An 18,691-nucleotide genomic window follows, 5' to 3' on the forward strand; every position below is an offset into this window, starting at 1 on the left:
TCAATATTTGGACAATAATTCACAAATACAAACGAAACGCTACAGTGTGCTACAATGCCAGCACAGTAATTTTGCATCTCCCAATTTGGCCAACTAAACAAGGCCTTAGAAAGTTTGGTGACAGATCAATCGAATTTTTAGAGAACGGTTACCTGTTTGCTCGTACAAGACAAGTTTGGTGATCTCAAGCTCAATTCAAAACAACCGAAGACGTCACCTGAGGCCGTGAAGATGACATTCAAATTAAGCATACGCGACAATGGGAAATGGTAAAGTGCGACAGGATTACAAGTATTGCAATATGATCAATAGTACTATCACACTAGCCTAGACTGTCTTCTGGTCCCTGCCGCTTCGTCACTTGCACGTTGAGCATCCTCTTGATGCGCCACAGGAAGATCTCCGGCGGCCTGAACCGGAGCAGGACGGCGTTCTCGACGTAGTCGTAGGCGCGCGCGAACTCGACGGCCTGGGGCGCCGCCCTGCCCTCCTTGGCGAGGCACCCCGGGTCGTCGCCGAAGGTCACGTGGCAGATGTTGTCGAACGCGAAGCTCTCGAGCACGTGCTGCATGTCCAGGGCGCGCCGCCCGGCGGCGGCCTCCTCGAGCAGCGGCAGGAGCCGCTCGTCGACCTCGGACCGGACGGTTTCGACGATGAACTTCCTTAGCGAGCGCTTGCTGAACTCGTAGCTGGCGGCCTTGCGCTGCCACAGCCACTGCTCGCCGTTGGAGTTGAAGATGCCGTGGCCGAGGAAGTCCCTGATCGTGGCCGCCATGTGGTCGCCCTTGGGGTAGTTGGCGAAGCTCGTCTTGGCTATGTGCTCGACGTTGTCCGGGTTGGCGGTGATGACGACGCCGGGCAGGCCGGGGGCTTTGAAAGGCGTGGTATGCGTTGGGCTTCGCTTCGCGACGTCGACCGACCATTCGACCAGGCGGTGCTGGTTCCTGACAAAGTGAGGGAACCTGCCGAGGAGTGGGTAGGCCTTGAAGTCACCTGCGCGAGTAGGCTGCTTCTTCTTCAGGTACAGCAGGGAGATGATGAGGGGTAGGAGCAGGGCGAGAAGGTGAGGCCATGAGTCCAGGGACAGTTGCATTTCGATTTGGCTCTGAATGCCTTGCCGAGTGCTTGAGATTAAGTGATTTTAGTTAGTTCATTTATTGATGGAAAAAAATCTATTTTACTCCTCTCACCTATTTACTTTGTCCGTTTAACCCCTGAACAAAATTTAGGCTCACTTTACTTCCCCGAACTATTTCATTTGGTTCAATCTAATTAGGTTTCTCTTTTCTGTTTCTTCATGTACAAGTTGAGTTTTAATTTCAGATTTTGTCATTTGACTTATAACATAATGCTCTATATTAGAAAAATATATTAGACAATTTTATATATCTAACATCAATTTCGTATTAAATATTCCTAACCTATGAAAATAACCATAAAAAATTCATAGTATATTTTTTTAATATAAAGCATCAAGTTTTGTATCTGCTCACAAAATTTGAACTCAAAATTTAGCTTATACAGAGAAAAAAAAGAGAAATCTAATTAGGGGTAGATTGGAATAGTTCAGGGGAGTAAAGTAAGCTAAAATTTTGTTCAGGGGATTAAGCGGATAAAGTGGATAGCTGAGGGGAGTAAAATGGACTTTTTCCTAGATTACACTTTTGGATAGACAAACAACTCATTTATATATAGTAGTTGCTTAGAGTAAGCGAAGATTTTCAATCTGAATTCAAGGCGTATATTATTGAACCAGTGGTTATCCTCTCTTGCCTACGTTTCAACAGTATAAACCCTATCACCAAACGTATATGATTATTGAGCCGAGGTAGTACAAGCAAGTTGACATTTTTTAGTTTTTTCATTCAATGATTATTCATGTGTATTTCTTTTAATTTTGGCGGCTCTTCGAACCATTGATCTTTACGCAACTAACATAACTATTATATTTGGTTTTGTCCGTGCACAATGCCATGATAGCTGAGTGCCAACTATTAACAATATTTTATTTTCCTTGTTTATTTCCTACTTGTCAGTAGGTGATACTGTCTCCCATCCAGGGTATAAGTCACAATTTGATGTCAATATGATCTCCAATATGAATTTTTACTAGCAGCGAAAACATATTATTTACTCCCTCCATTCCAAAATTTAAGAGGTTTTAGTTTTGTTTTATGAGTACAGCTTCTCTAATTTTAACCAAGTTTACATAAAATGTGCCGACTTCTACAACCTCAAATTAGTGAATATATCTTCATAAATATGCATATTTATTTGGTATTGCAGATGTTAATATATTTTCTATGAACTTTGATAAATTTAGAGAAGTTTGACTTAAGGCAAAGCTAAAACCTACGAAACAATTTAGAACGGGGGAGTACAACATATACTCCTATTAAGTTAGCTTGTATGATGTTTCAGTTGGATACGAACGTTCCAAAGCTAAATCTTTTTTTCCCAGAAAGATCTTCAATGGACATATATGTAGGAATCATTATGTAATTCAAAATTCAGGCGGCTAAACAAATCAGTAGAGGTCTCTTATTGTTTCTTAGTTTCGGTTCCACCTACAAATTATATGGCTAGGCCCTCCTCTGAAACGTGATACAGAAAAAATAGAGGTACAGGAAAAACATGGGATTTGATTTGGCATCATTCAATCCACAGGAGTTATATTGAATACATTGGGATAGAGAATAAATGCCCTTTGGAAGCACACTAGAAAAACATAGGGGCTTTGATTTGACCTGCTTCCTGTTCATGATTGGCAGGGTACGTGATCATATCCCGGCTGGTTGGAAGGTCCTGCCTATTCTGGACCCTTCGCATCACGTCTATCTGTGTTGTTCCGTATCTTTCTTCTTTTTAGTTTGCTGCACGTACGACAGGAATAGAGAGAAAGGGAGGGGTCTTAATCTGATTGATCCATCATATCTGTCCGACTTGGCAACAGGGGCTCAACCAATTTAGTAAGATTTTCTTTCTTTTCGTTCGTTCTTTCTTTATTATTTACTCATTCGACAAGTATACGCATGTAGGTGGAGGATGGATGGAGAGGACGTTCCCATGCTGCACCAGTACGTGGAATTCAAGAAGGGTCTCCTCATAGAGCTGGAGCTGTTCTGATTCCAGTTCCAGGCACCTTGTCAAGACTCGAGAGAGAGGAAATAAGATCAGACCGCCAGGCCCAAATCGCCGTTTACAAATTACGATAAAGAAAAAAAAATAAAAGTTGTCTACATTTATGGAATTTGATTGTGCCCGCACGCAATATCTTTATCTAAAAAAATGTAAGACCACAAGCAGAATTTAATAGCACGAGAATAGCTTCGGCTGGCCGAATTGTAATTTTTCTTCTTTATCAATGAAATTTACATAATCTCATAAGCGTTCGTTTAAAAAAAAAGCAGAATTTACTGTCGATTGCAGCATCATGATTTATGTGTCATTCATGTAATATCCTCTCTTTGATTTTCGGACCCTTTGCCGTTGCCAGGGGCGGACGCAGTTAAGGGGCATGGGTGCACAGATGTACACCCAATAATTTTGGTAGAAAAATCGCAGCTAGTCCAGTACATGCTGTTTATTTGGTCAAATAGTCCTGCTGTCCATCAACAAACCTTCTGGTTTTGGGTCGGCCTTTTATCTTCCCGTTGTCAGCTGGCCCAAAAGTAAGAACAACGACCAATGAAGAGACGTTCACCATTCTTCTCGACTCTGTGCCCATGCCGTCCGCAGGTGTGAAGAGGGCAGGAGGCTACGCGGACCATGGCAGCGTAGTTCCGGCGAGCGGCGACATGGAGGGAGATGGATGGGCCTCTGGTCACAGCGCTATTCTTCATTTCACCACCACAAAAATGTTTGTGCGACTTTTAATTTAATCATTCTGGTTCTTTTGTCTTTAATTTGTGTATATGATGCATATGCTACGTAGTTGGTGGCAATTGGCCAGCGGCAAAGAAAATTTGTCCAGTTTTAGTACCTCAGTCAACTAAAGCAAGGTTACTAACAATCTAACATGACGTACCAGTATAATAGAACCGATGTTTTCTTTTATAAAAAAACTATCACCTCCATACCAAAAGTACAAACCGGGCAAATCAAACTTCAAAGCAATTTTAATTTTTTCTCTGCTGCTTTCTTAGTTTTCCTTTAGATTAGAACGATTCTTTGACAGTATGTACACCCAATATGAAAAACCTGCGTCCGCCACTGGCCGTTGCAGCTTGCAGACACTATTTTACTACTGCTTCCATTTAAAACTACGTCTTATTTCCTTTTTTAAAACAAGTCTTTGGCCAACAACTTTATTTACATATAACTTTGTAACACAAATTTGAAGTCATTAGATTCATACACTTCCTCAAAAATATATCTTTTATAAGATAAATGATATATTAGTATTTGTCCTAATGAAACAAAATACGTCTTGTAAATAAAGTTGAGGGAGTACTATATAGTCCTCATCTTTTTTTTCTTTTTCTATATAGACAACTATAAAGCAAGGTTTGATCCAGTACAGCCTGCAGTGCCATATCTTCACCATTAATATATAATACAATGTTCATGACCATGAATTGATATCATATTGAGGTTTTCTTAAATATAAATTATATGGTGTCAAATTGTATTGTATGAACTAAAACCTGGCTAGGTATTAGTCAAAGAAAAAGAAGGAGAGCTATTTTACAGCATCTGTGGCAAGAGAGCCAATGGACTACAGTTTTATTTCCATGCTAGAACTATAAAAATCGAGAATAAAAATCCATTGGTTCACAACGCAAACTCGTTTCATACCCAGTGAACTAAACATCGACCAGACCGAGATTCTGCCCCCATGCGGCTCTGGGCTGTGGCTGCAGAAGAGGTGCCGTTTCTATGGCTGCCCCCATGCTTTACCTAGGTGACTACTAATTCCGCCCACCCACTCCCATTTCCGTCCTGTGAACTCCGAACTGCTTCGGTATAAGAAAAAAGTACCGAAAAAGATTAAACTTTTTCATGTAGAGAAAAGAAAACCGCACGCAATAGTGGAGCAGAAGCCACGGAGAGAGCGCAGAAATTGAGTGCACTAGAAAGCGCAGACTAGTGAATATACTTCACTATCACTGGGGAAATAGCTTGGCAGAACCATAACAAAATTCGCTGCTCAGCATAAATTTTCACTTAGTGTGCTGTAGAACGACAAATAGGAATTCTTACTCTTCTATGCCCAGAAGGAAAACTCTACAATTTGTCACCCTTATATGTACATTTTATTGCTAACAATCTGTGAACTGAAATCATACTCCATCAGACGGCCGGCAAGAACTTCTCGCCTTCAGCAGCTGCTTTTGATTCCTCACTGACCTTCCGGAAAACAAGCTTTTGCTGCGGAAGCTGGCCATTAGATGGCACTGTGACCTGGGTGTCTACCACGATGCTGTCCTCGTCCTTGAAATCACCTCTGAGGATGCCTTTTGCAAGTTCGTTCTCCACGTACTGTTGAATCACCCGCTTCACTGGCCTTGCACCGTAGTTCGGGTCATACCCAAGGCTTCCTAGGAATTCGATTGCTGCAGGTGAGACTTCAAGCTTGATCTTGCGATCTGCAATCCTCTTTTGTACTCTTGCCAGCTGAATCATAAGAAGAAGAAAAGAAGGTTAAGAAAACATATGATCAGCAGAAAGTATAAATTGTCATTGACATCTCATATGGTACCATCAATCTTCGAATAAGGTTATTTTACTTCTTATTTATTCTCGCAAAGGTGTTTGTAAATGCAAAATGTTCTGAAAGGTCGTAAAATTGATCCCTGCAGAAGTACAAAAATTTACCTGTAATTTGACGATGCTGTTGATCTGTTCTCTCTCAAGAGGCTTGAAAACAATGTACTCATCTATACGATTCATGAACTCAGGGCGGAATACTGATCTTGCAGCATCCATCACCCTCTTCTTTATGTTCTCGTAGGCTGAATCAGATGATCCACCTTCTTCGTCCATGTTTAGTATGTACTGCGACCCAACGTTGGACGTCATGATAATGATAGTGTTGGTGAAGCTCACTTTCCGTCCTTGGGAGTCGGTAACCCTACCATCATCTAATATTTGAAGGAAAACATTGAAGACATCTGAATGAGCCTTCTCAATCTCATCGAACAAGACAACAGAATATGGCCTCCGGCGAACTGCCTCAGTTAGCTGACCACCCTCTTCATACCCAACGTAACCTGGCGGAGCACCAATCAATCTTGAGACTGAATGCTTCTCCATGTACTCACTCATGTCGATCCTTACAACAGCTTCCTCAGTGTTGAACATAAAAGCAGCAAGGGCTTTCGCTAGCTCAGTTTTGCCAACTCCTGTAGGTCCCATGAACATGAAACTGGCAATAGGACGGTTTGGGTCAGACAGACCAGCTCTGGATCTCTGAATAGCCTCTGAGACTGCTTTTACTGCAGGATCTTGACCAACAACACGCTTGTGCAGTTCTTCCTCCAGATACAGCAACTTCTCTCTGTCGGATTGCTTTAGTTTAGAGACTGGAATGCCTGTCCACCTGCTCACTATCTCTGCTATATCATCTTGAGTCACCTCTTCCCTTAGCATGGATTTCCCAGAACTCTGATATTCATCTAGCTCCTTCTCTGTTGTCTGAAGCTGGCGCTGCAAGGCATTCAGACTTCCATACTTCAGTTCAGCAGCGCGATTGAGATCATACTCACGTTCCGCCTGCTGTATCTCCACATTTACCCTGTCAATCTGTTGCAACAGCAAATGTAAGTCAGATGTCTGACAAACCAACTCTGTTGATCTATCACACAGCAAGTCTTTGTAGAAAGATGAACTTTACCTCTTCTTTGATAGATTGAATTTTAGTCATCACTGACTTCTCATGCTCCCACTGCTCAGTCAATTCACGTTGTTTATCCTTCAAGAGTGATAGTTCTGCTTCAATGCGTGATAGTCTGCCCTTTGATGCTTTGTCTGTATCGTTTGTAAGTGAGAGACGCTCCATCTCAAGCTTCAGGACAGCACGATCAATCTCATCCAGAGCAGTAGGTTTTGATGTTATCTCCATTTTCAACTTGGCAGCTGATTCATCAACCAGATCAATTGCTGCAACAAAGCATAACCTCCTATTAGAAAGACCACAAAAGATGTTGCAGTAGAGGCTGTAATAGCTCCTCAGCATCTAGCAGGTTACTAGCTTCAAGAAAGAATGTTAGTGAGTCAAATAAATCACCTTTGTCAGGCAAGAATCGTCCACTGATATAACGGTCTGAAAGAACAGCTGCAGCCACAAGGGCACTGTCAGATATGCGTACACCATGGTGCAGTTCATATCTCTCTCGTAGTCCTCGTAGTATTGAGATTGTATCTTCAACTGAAGGCTGATCAACATAAACTTGTTGGAAGCGCCGCTCAAGGGCTGGATCTTTCTCAATATATTTGCGGTACTCATCAAGTGTTGTTGCACCAATACAACGTAGCTCTCCTCTCCCAAGCATTGGTTTGAGAAGATTACCAGCATCCATTGCACCATTTGTGGCACCTGGAATAAGATGAACATTCATAAATTTCCTAACACTAGAGACAAGAAATTTACTTCTGTTGTTCATGGCAATAGTACTAAGGTTATAGCAAGCTTTAGCATGCAGTTTCATATTAAGATCTACCATGAATGCATTGGACCAGGATAACTTGGTGCATCATACCCTCCTATAATCTCTTATTAAAAAACTCAGCAATGCATATTACTACTCCGATTCACAACATTTGTTTCAAAGTTAGGCACAAGAATGAAAAAGGAAGATAAAATGACCATCTTACTCTCAATTAATCTCTCTAAAGTGTGCATGCATGGAGAAAGAAGCTAGTTAATGATGCAAGGGATAAGACTGGAAAAGGCATCTAAAAGTTTCCTAGAAGTTGTAGGATAAGAAATATTTTGAAAATTGTAAAGAAGGTTAAAACAACAAGCATTTTGAATCAGAGAGAGTAAGTTTGCCTTAGAGCATCTACCTTTTCCACCCACACAGTACAACCTACAAACCCAGTACCCATCCCTAGACTTGTTTTCCAGTTTTACCACATTGTACCAGAGGCATAAACCCATTATGAATATAATTCAGAAAAGAAATATATAAAGAGAAGTATGTAGGCTAACACCATGAAGATAAATGATATCCGAGGAGCGCAAGTGCCAGATCAAGTGGCATTAGCAAGAGTTCAATGTCCAGTGTGATGATGATGGGCTTATGCAGACAACATGGCTATAGCCCAGGCTCGGCTAAGAGCAATTAATAAAAATGTGTCAAATAGACAAATACTGGGACCCTACAAGGGGCAAAGGAAATTTCTTATGCATACCATTTTTTAAATAAAATAATGGTGTCAAATGCTGCGGCCCCAATAAGGATCACCAAGTTAAATTTGTTATGCATAATATTTTTCTTAAAAAATAATGATATAATGAAATAAAATAGTTTCAATTGAAATTAATTAAATACTAGTAGTAAGGCAGAAAAGATCTAATGATCAAATAAACAACAGAGCATCCTACATATAGTTACCTGCTCCAACGACTGTATGAATCTCATCAATAAAAAGAATGGTCTGTCCATCAGAATCTGTAACTTCTTTGAGAACAGCCTTTAGCCTATCCTCAAATTCTCCACGATATTTTGCACCAGCAATCAAAGCACCCATATCAAGTGCAATTAGCTGTTTAAAAGAAAACAAAATAAAAAACATAGAAATGAAGTTAACAGATTGGTCAAATGTGCACAATAGTTTACAGTTCAGATAATACTAATGCTTTCAATATCGTTAGATGATACACTGATACCACAAGTAAAAGTTTGTAAACCAGCATCGAGTTGTTTAGTGATAATTCAGTGCTTCTGAAACTGATAAGAACCATCTAAAGCTACATCGCCAAAAAATTGTCCATGAGATAAAGCAGCCAGCAACTTTATTTCGATCTCTATGTAAAAACTAAAAAGCATCTACAGAGTCAACTTGTGGACATCAAACACTAACATAATACTAATAACTCAAAAGGGCAAAGAAATTGAATAATTGGACAACCTATGTACAAATGAACCATTCAAGCTTTAATATCAGTTGTGACATAAAAATTTTAATGTCTGTTAAAGATTTAATTGATAAACATCTTTATTAGATGGCCAACAAGAGGGCATCAGCGCCACTCTATGCAACATATTCTAGAACCATGATGTAAAACCACTACGTGAAACAAGGTTTTCAATAATTTATACGTGAAACACTACATGGATGAATAGTGAATAACTTACTCGACGGTTGGTCAGAGCTTGTGGGACATCTCCTTGTACAATCCTCTGAGCAAGCCTGAACAAGAAACAAAAGAAGTTAGGGGAACTGTTTCCAACTTGATGAGATGCTGTGTACAATGTACTGTTGACCTACCCTTCAGCTATAGCCGTTTTTCCTACACCAGGTTCACCAATCAAAACTGGGTTGTTCTTTGTTCTCCGTGATAAAATCTGTATACATCTTCGAATTTCATCATCCCTTCCAATAACTGGATCAAGCTTCCCTTGACGTGCCATAGCTGTCAGATCCTTTCCATACTTCTCCAAAGCTTCATACTTTCCCTCAGGATCTATTGAAAATACATAAATTCAGGTGAAAATTTCCATATCCAGTAAGTGTAATATGCAAAGGTTCGCTCCTAATTCAGCACACATGCATTACTTCCCATGTTCAATCATGCAATTCACAGGAATATATATCACACAATTTTATCGGGGGCTTGGGGCACAAACAGGGAATCAAATGAGTTCCAAGCATTCTAATGTCAATGTTGCTATAGCAGAGAGAATAAATCACATTCTGCCACTGTTAAAATCTTTTCAGGAGTTAAAGCAAAACAGAAGGCCCATACCTTGATCAATTACATTTTGTTTCCCTCTGATTGATTCAATGGCCAATTTCAAGGTCTTCACGGTAATCTGAAAATCCTTGAACAGTTGTTTACCAAACCGCTTATCTTCGGCGAAGCCGAGGACTAGATGTTCAACTGAGACATATGAATCACCATACTCTTTCTTAAAGTCCCTTGCTCTTTGTATCAGAGCTTCCAAGTCACGCCCCAACATCGAACCAGGATCTTCACCTAGTACCTGAATCATGAACAGAACTTAGAAAAATTTCACTGGAAGATATATTTTTTTAGCTTCAAGCAGTATATAGTTAGATATAAAAGAATGTTGGTTCAGAGAAGTAGAATAAAATGCATTTTCCAAGTCATGAGTTAGTACTCGTACTAGTTCATACATAGTCAGTAAGATGTACTGCCCTCTGAAAGGCAAACTTCATTTGTATATCAGCAGCATCCAACTGTGTTTAGGATAAAATACCTTAGGCTGCCTCTGGATGAACTTCTCCGTAGCATCAAGAAGCTTTGTGTTATCGACTCCCGCCTTAGAAAAGATCCTCCGGGCAAGCCCATTCCTTTGCTCCAGCAAGGATTTCATCAGATGCTCAGTCTCCACAATCTGGTGTTTACTCTCCTTGGCCACCTCAGGTGATGAGACAATTGACTGCCATGCCATCTCCGTAAACTCTTGTTGCGTAATCTGTTAGCAAATTAGATAACGTTGTGTTAGCTGTAGAACTTCCTGGCTCGTCAAAAGGGGGCATACGCAGTATAAATGCTGTGAAAATTACTTCTATTTAATAAAAAATTGGGATGCAAATAAATGCACCGATTGTGTAGTAAGTACAGTACATACGAAGAAGGTGACAGGGGAATTGAAAACTGAACATGTCAGTATCTTTCAAATGAACAGGAAAAAAATGGTGCCCAAATCGGACCGAAAAGGCAGGCGAGCAAGCGTGTCCGTACCCTTCCGTCCCGGCTGGTGGCGTCGCACCGCACGGAGAGGGGCGGCCGGCGTGGCCTCCTCCCAACCACCGGAGCCAGGCCACTTCCTCTTCTCGCCATCCTGAGCGCCGCCTTCCCCCTCACCGACCCCGCCGCCCTCGCCGCGCCCCACGCCGCGGCGACGACCGGCGTCGGCGCGGCGGCGGCGGGGGCGGCGGCGGACGGGAGGAAGCTGAGGGCGTCGGCGGACAGCGGCGGCGCGGCGGCCATCGCGGGGTGTCCTGCGGCGGCGGCAACACGCTCGCGACGGTTTATCGGAGGAGCAATTCGGAGTCTGGAAGACTGGATGGAACTCTGGATTGGATAGCGGAGTGAGCAGAGGATGGTATGCGGCGGGGCGGAAGGGTATAAATCGGTTGGTGCGGGGCGGGATGCGTGCGACGTCGCGGCGCGGAGACGGAGGTTCTGGGAGGTTCAGGTGGGAACCAGGATTCCGTGGAGACGAGGCGAAGGAAGATGATGATAGGGGAAGCCTGGAAGGGAAGAAGGGCTGTGGGGCGCGTGCTCTGTGGTTGCGGCGCCGTCGGATCTCGCGCTGGGCGGCCGGGATCTGCGCCGATGGGCTCGGCCTCGGCGGGTGAGTTGCTCGCGGCGGGCGCGATGCGCCTTCTTGTTGTGGCGTACCCCAGAGAGAAGAGTACACGCTTGCACAAACAAAAGCGTTTGTTTTCCGGCCACAAAAAAAAAGCACACTATACCATCATAGTATCATTCATAAACTGGTAAACAGTAGGCACTGTCAGAAGACTACGGAATGCCCAAGGAAAGTCATCTGGTCACCTGATACATTTCGATGCAACCTGGGGCTTTACAGCCTCATGGTAATCGATGCAGAATGAGTTCAACAGGCAATGAGTGATGACTGGTTTCAAAAATGGCCAATAATCACAAAACATAGTCACCATAACTGAGCATATATAGCCAGAAAAAGGAATAAGGAAGAACACTTGCCAGACCACAATTTGTTTTAGTAGTACTAAAATAAAAGGTGGAAATTGAATAATTGATCAACTGAATGCCGTTCTGCAGAGTCATCTAGCATTCCAGGCATACATTAAACACAAGCCATCGAGAGGCACACGGAAGAGAACGTGAAATCATGCAGAGTTGCATAAGATGGATTTCGTAAATGAGACACCAGTGATGGGCTTCAAATTGTGTGCACGGCATAACTCATGATTAAGGGTAGTTAACAGCGGACTGCCTTCAAATTTTCAAATTTTGTACTTGAGGCAGCTCATGATTAAAGGACACGTAACTGCTGCTGCTTGCCCGCAATACATCAGAAGGAAATAAAAGGAGAAAGCGCCTCGGACATAATACAACACTCTAGCGAGCGGAAAAAGAGGGGGGAGGAACTGAAATAGCCACATTCTTTTGCTACTATTCACAATGTTGTCACATGATGGCACAGCCACACCTGAAATCTTTCGCTTTCTTTGCTGCTCTTTTCTCTGTTATCAGCAGATGGAATACAAATTAGGTTTAAGGATATATGACAAGAAAGAAGCTACAACACCTTGCAAAGGTTAGAGCAATTACCCGACTGTTTTCCTGAAGTCGGTGCACGGACGACGACATGCATAGTTGTCATCCCAGAGAAGTCGCAAATCGGGCTTTTGCATTCTGACAGGGTTTTGTTGTTCTCCAATATCTTCCCAGCATTAATAAGCTTGAGATCATTCACGGTCCTCGGACCTTTTTCCTTATCTGTTGAGTTGAGAAGGAACGGTAAGAACACTACAAACAAACTTAACAGAATGAGATAAAAAGTACTCAAGAAAATTTAATTGTTGTTTGGTGGTTTACAGAAGTGCAGCACTACATTGAATATATTCAAGTTGAAACAGTTAAAGTGAAGAAATCCAGCAAGACAAAAGGATAAAAAGAATAGGATAGTTTAGCAATGCAGCACTAAATTGGGTTCCCCTATCTATTGTTCCAAAGATGATAAGGACATGATGGGCAGATGGCACTGGGAAATTTTTCCCAGAGGTTCACACTGGCTTGACAGTATTATCAGCTTGGTAGCATGATAAATTGTTCTAAGCCATTTTTCAATGAGAACCATGGAATTTTAAAATCCATTATCCCTTCCCTCTATGGGATAAAGAACCAGATCTGAGATTCATTTAAATGGCCACATGAGGTTATGTCAGGCATTTAAAAAGCAGAATATCAAATGTCTACTACCTAGTTAGCAGGCAAGATGCGGAGGCCTGCAAGAATATGTACATCAACAATGACGAACCAAGAACTGAGTTTATTAGTAAATGGATATGTTTACGCCGAACACAAACTGACAATAGCCCACTTCTACAATTTGGAATTGTTATAGCAAACAGACAAAATAATCAACACTAACCATAAAAAGGAACCAAGATTCAAATTTAATATAAGCTACTTCTTCTCAATTTCCCAAGACAAAACAACTAAATTTAAGATAGCATCCCTCTGAGTCATCAAAGCATTCCAATCAAAGTTCATTACAGGATAAGCTGTTTTAGCACCAATTCCAGCAGCATCAATCAGATATCACCTGTTAAAAGTTGGTCTACAACAGGCTTACAGGGTACTGATCATGTGACAGTATCCCACGTTACATCTGAAACTGCTGGTGTATACTCAGCTGTTGAACATTATGCGATAAATACATACACAAATTGCTTAATTCAAGCACATTTTCATTGAGCACGTATAAATTGTCTTGCTGGTAGAAATAATAATGATAACATACTTGTTAATCTAGAAATGAAATAGCAGAACCTGCTTTTGTAGCTGCATTTGCTGCTTAAGTGCAAGTACTTTTTGTGAGACCACATACAATCAGTAGTCTAGAGTGCATAAGTTTTTTCATTTGCTTGGAAAGATTCACAAACGTAACTATCGTTGCCAACGCATCCTAACCTTCAATTGGAAACCGAAGCCACTATAAGCATTTACAGGGAGTGATTCATATATATACAGTGCTTAAGTTGCTGTAGTACATGTTAACTGGAGCATTACCAGCAATATTCAGCGGTAAGTGCATGAGATCTCTAGCACTTCTACCTACTATCATGATTATTCTTCTTAAACCCTGGTGTAACAGTCAGGTCTTTACTCATTAATTAGCTTGATCCCAAACCATCAAAAAATGTGTGCCTGGCTAGATTGAAGCACCTAATTGCTGATCCAAAAAAAAGTTATAAATGTTCAAGCAGACAACCAATAGCATAGCCTTAGCCCTTAAGCACAACTGAATGTTTATTTCTTCAAAAGAAAACTAGAGCAGTTAGGCAGAAGTTGCCATCAATCAAATTGGCCTAACACTGCCCTTCTAATATGGTGTGGTTTGTGTTCAATGTTGAGGTTACAACCACCCTCATTCAGCGGTGATATTTCATGAAAAAGGTGAATACCTGCTACAAAAGGAATAAAGTCCATAACACTCAGATTTTATATGCCCTTTTCCTTTGCTGCAATTTGCTCCCATTTTAAATACCACCCATTCTCCATGTATTTTTCTAATCAGAAACCATACAAGCAGTTTACCACACATGAAATTCAACCCGTATCAGCTTATCGTGATGTTCCTTTGTTTCAAGCAGAGCCTAGCCTTAGCCCTAAAGCACAAGTATTTGTTTATTTCTTTAAAATAAAACAAGAGTAGTTGGGTGGAAGTTGCCACCAATCAAATCGGCCTGACATGATCCTTCTAACATAGTGTAGTTCAAGGCTGAGGTTACCACCATTATTCTGCTGTCATATTTAATAAAAATTGTGGATACGGGCTACAAAGGGAATAAAGTTCAAAATACTTGATTCTTATACACACCTTTATCTCCTCTGAAATTTTCTCATCGTTTTACTCACTACCTGTTCCCCATGTAATTTTGTAATTGGAAACCATATGAACAGATTACTTAGATATAGAGTTCACCCCATCAGCTTATTATGATGTCCTTTTGCTTCAAGTGTATTATCTGTCACAGAAGTCATGTACAAACTGCTAACACTAGGAGGGGTACAAAAGTGTAGTAAAAGATGTGCAAATCAGAAAAATAATAACTAGTCAAACCAAAATGCAGCAGTTGCTAAAGTCAACTGTACTTCCTCAGCTGATCCAAAGAAAGATACAACTGCTATCCTAGGCACATGGCTTCATACTTCCTCTCGAAGGAACTCCACTCCTCCCTCTACTTAAAACGTAAGGTCTCCCCTACTTTCTGCAGCTATAACTTCTTCATTTGTTAAGTTCCAATCACTGTCACTCAAAAGTTAACTTGGATCAATCACTTCTCTGTACCCTATATACACATTAAGATGAAAACAGAAGAGATTCATTTGGATATGAACACGTCAGTACATTAAGTAAACATTGGGCACTAAAAGTTCCAGCAACAATAGCACCAAGCTAATGTGATTGGCAGCAAGCACAGCAGTTTACTTTGATACAAGCATATCGGTTCACATTTTGGTGAAGACACAATGCGTCAATTATTGGCCCTTGAACTGACCGATTGGCCACTGATGGCGACGCCACAGTGCAGTACACCTCAAGATTCCAAACTAGATGGTGGGCGTTCCAGGGGCAGAATCCGACCCGAGAAAGCGACCGGCGCACCAATACCGATCGCACAGCTCCAGCGCCACTCGCCGGTGCTAAGACGAACCGGCCTTTTTCCTCGCCTCAACCACGGCGCTGAAACCGCAAGTGTGGGAAGGAAAGCGCGTGCGGGGGGACTCACCTTTGGGCCACTGGGCGATGATGGTCTCCTTGAGCGTGGCGACGGTGGACGCCGGCGGGAAGCGCCTGGGCCCGATGTCGGTGCCGTCTGGCAGCCGGAACTTGATCTCGAACTGCTCCTGGACGGCGGACATCTCCGGGGACGGAGCGCCGGAGCCCCCAGAGCCCAGATGCTGCAAGAAAACGCAAACGCCTCCCACCGTCAACGCGGCAACAGATAAAGGAAAGAAAAGGCACGGAGGAACCGATTGGTTTGTTACCTGAATCGAGGCGCCGGCCGGGCGAATCTGTCAGGCTGGCACAGCGCGGGAGGCGGTGGAATCTTGGTCGGGGTCCGCTTCCTTTGGGCCGGGGGACGGATCAAGAGACCGGCGGCGGAGGGCAGCGAGGGCGGATCATAGGAGCCGCATCAACGAGGAAGGGAGCCGAGGAGAGGAGCGGCGACAGTGGAGGAGGGAGGCAGGCAGGCAGGGAGCTGGGGGGCGGTGGCGGGTCAAAAGAGAGGAGAAGGGGGGTCGCGTCTCGTCTGGCCTGTGGCCAACCGCACCTGCGCCGCGCAACAGGATGGAAAGCAAGGGGCAAGCCAAAAAGGCAGAGGGCTCCTCGCCTCGGCTGCCGAGCCAAGACCACGGTTTTGTCCTGGGATGGATGGGTGCGGGAGACCGGAAACCTGCGCGGCCAGGGGTCAGGCCGTCGTCAGGGGAGGGACCCCGCGACCGGAGCGGGATGCAAATCGGATCGCATTTGCATGCAGTGATGAAAACGGACGGACAAAATGCCGCTACCGCCCGTCCGTTTTACCACGTTTGTCTCGTATTCGGAGATAAACAGAAACGAGAGGGTAAGATCCGATAATAGGACACGAAATGGAACAGGAGTACTCGGGAATGGAACGTATACGGTTGAGGGTACGCCGTCTATATTTACGGGATCCCGTTTTAATCCGGGACGGTCATGTATTCATCCTGTTTCATCATATTTCTAATTAATCAGAATAGGCTCACTACCTCAATTCCCTATCCCCAACTCCAATCGGCCAATCCAGCCCAACGGGCCCAACAAACAACCCTAATCCGATCCCCAACTTGCGTTGTGTCCGCGTCTCAGCGTCTAGCAACTGCCGCAACCCGCAACTCCCCATTCCCACCCCACCCATCCCGCCACCGACCTCTGGCTAGCCCTTGCCGCGTGCCCGTGCCGGGCGGCTTGCCCCCAGCACCCGCACGCCCGCACTGCCGCGCGCACGTCCCTAGCCCCTTGCCACCACCGGCCCCTAGCCTCCTGTCGCGTGTCCTTTCCAGCCAAAGGAGGAGTGAGAAGGATGCCGCGCAGTGGCTGTTGTTGGTTTGGCATTGCCTGTAGCTTGCTGTCTTGATGTTGCCTGTAGCTTGCTGTTGCTTGTGGCTGTTGTTGGTTTGCCTGAATGCCTGCGGCCTGCCTGTCATCCTGTGCTGTTGCCTGCAGCCTGCCTGTGGACTGTGGCTGGCATTGGTTTGCTCTTTGTTATTGCCTACGGCCTGCCTGAGTGTCTGTGGCTGGCGACCTAGCGCTAGTTTACTGTTGCATGTGGCTGACATTTGGACTTTGGAAGTTAGAACGTGATCCCGTTTCCGCCCATTTTTATTTTATTTCCGCTTCCATTTGTTCATTTTCGTATACTCGTTTATCCCGCTTCCCGTCCCGCTCCTGGCTGTTCCGCTCCCGCTCCCATTCTCGGTGAAAAAAATATGGGACAGGACACGGTTAAGGGGTTTTCCCGCCTGTTCCCGTCCATTTTCATCGCTATTTGCATGCCATCGGACATCACTTTTTACCACATTTTAAATCAAATATGAATATGGATATAAAATGGATGTCTCGAATTCGGATACATGTACCTATTTTGTTTATTAATGATTTTTGAAGAACAAAATGATTATATAAGAAGAGATTAAAGTATGAATACACAACGAGTGCAGGCAAAGATCGGTCATGAAAATATTACTTTTTTATCGGAATGACAATATTACATTAATTAATAATATTTAAAATAGTGCACTTTATGAAAAAAAATTAATCTATGAAAAATATATATATTTTAATAAATATATAAACATTTATCAATGAATAATAAAAACTTTATAAAAATATTTTTATTCATAAATAAATAAACTAGAGTATTTAAAATTAAATTTAATATTCATAATATATTTATTGTTAAATTTAATGACATTGGTCATTAAAATTAGAGAAAAATTTTACATAGTTTTATGGATACAATATTAGTAGTAATAAAATTAATATCATTAATTATTAGTTATAAATATAATTTTTGAATAATTTCAATAATATACTGTCATTATTAATACTGAAATTAACATCATTTATCATTAATTATAGAGATAACTAATAGTTTACATGATCGGATACGGATAGTGTCAGATATTATTGAATACAAAATGTGGAATGATATAGAGAAAACTAAGAAAAATAATTCAGATGTATCGATATTAGTACTGCATTAAATTTAGATACGAATACGAATATTTATACTGTCGTTTTAACAGATATGGATATAGGATAATTTACATATATATTTCCACATTTCCATCCTTACTGGACGTTTGCACAATTGCATCGACCGTGGGCATCCCAGCTCATGTGCTGATCCTAGAATGACTAAATACACAATCTTAAAGAAAAAAATAAATTACAACCCTTAAATATAGATAAATTTTGGCTTAAAAAATATAGATAAATTTCTACAACCCTTACACTTTTTTTAGTTCAATTTAACCCTTAACTATGGCATTTAATTCAATTTACTCCCAACATAATTTGTTTTTTTATTTTTCCATACACAATTTGAATTGCAATTTAAATTTTTGCAGGGTGGTAGTGGACATCACAATATATGTCAAAAAATATATTAAAAAAATTTTCATCGTTATTTTCCCTATAATTTTGTATCCTAACAATTAACTTACTATTAAATGACATCCTATCAAAATAATGCTAAAATATCTGTCATATATTTTTCTAACATGTGTTATGATATGTGCTAGATA

General features: G+C 42.0%; 3 protein-coding genes across 3 annotated transcripts; all 3 read right to left on the minus strand.

Moving 5' to 3' along the window:
• Positions 1–322: 322 nt before the first annotated feature.
• LOC117835657 (cytochrome P450 CYP94D108) lies at positions 323–1,093 on the minus strand. The gene has a single exon (XM_034715006.1). It carries the CDS (start codon positions 1,091–1,093, stop codon positions 323–325), a length of 771 nt encoding a protein of 256 aa, XP_034570897.1.
• Positions 1,094–5,133: 4,040 nt separating this feature from the next.
• LOC117841008 (chaperone protein ClpB2, chloroplastic) lies at positions 5,134–11,387 on the minus strand. Its single transcript, XM_034721572.2, has 10 exons — positions 10,877–11,387; positions 10,389–10,607; positions 9,914–10,151; positions 9,436–9,631; positions 9,303–9,357; positions 8,559–8,709; positions 7,229–7,537; positions 6,836–7,101; positions 5,818–6,744; positions 5,134–5,616 (listed from the first exon to the last, which is right to left on the minus strand). Exons 1-10 carry the CDS (start codon positions 11,123–11,125, stop codon positions 5,293–5,295), a joined length of 2,934 nt encoding a protein of 977 aa, XP_034577463.1. The 5' UTR covers positions 11,126–11,387; the 3' UTR covers positions 5,134–5,292.
• Positions 11,388–12,059: 672 nt separating this feature from the next.
• On the minus strand, positions 12,060–16,253 carry LOC117841010 (membrane-anchored ubiquitin-fold protein 1). Its single transcript, XM_034721574.2, has 4 exons — positions 15,905–16,253; positions 15,646–15,817; positions 12,458–12,625; positions 12,060–12,369 (listed from the first exon to the last, which is right to left on the minus strand). Exons 2-4 carry the CDS (start codon positions 15,776–15,778, stop codon positions 12,314–12,316), a joined length of 357 nt encoding a protein of 118 aa, XP_034577465.1. The 5' UTR covers positions 15,779–15,817; positions 15,905–16,253; the 3' UTR covers positions 12,060–12,313.
• Between the last annotated feature and the right edge of the window lie 2,438 nt (positions 16,254–18,691).

This window comes from Setaria viridis, chromosome 9 (genome assembly GCF_005286985.2).
Source record: "Setaria viridis chromosome 9, Setaria_viridis_v4.0, whole genome shotgun sequence".
In the NCBI taxonomy this organism is placed as follows: Eukaryota; Viridiplantae; Streptophyta; class Magnoliopsida; order Poales; family Poaceae; genus Setaria; species Setaria viridis.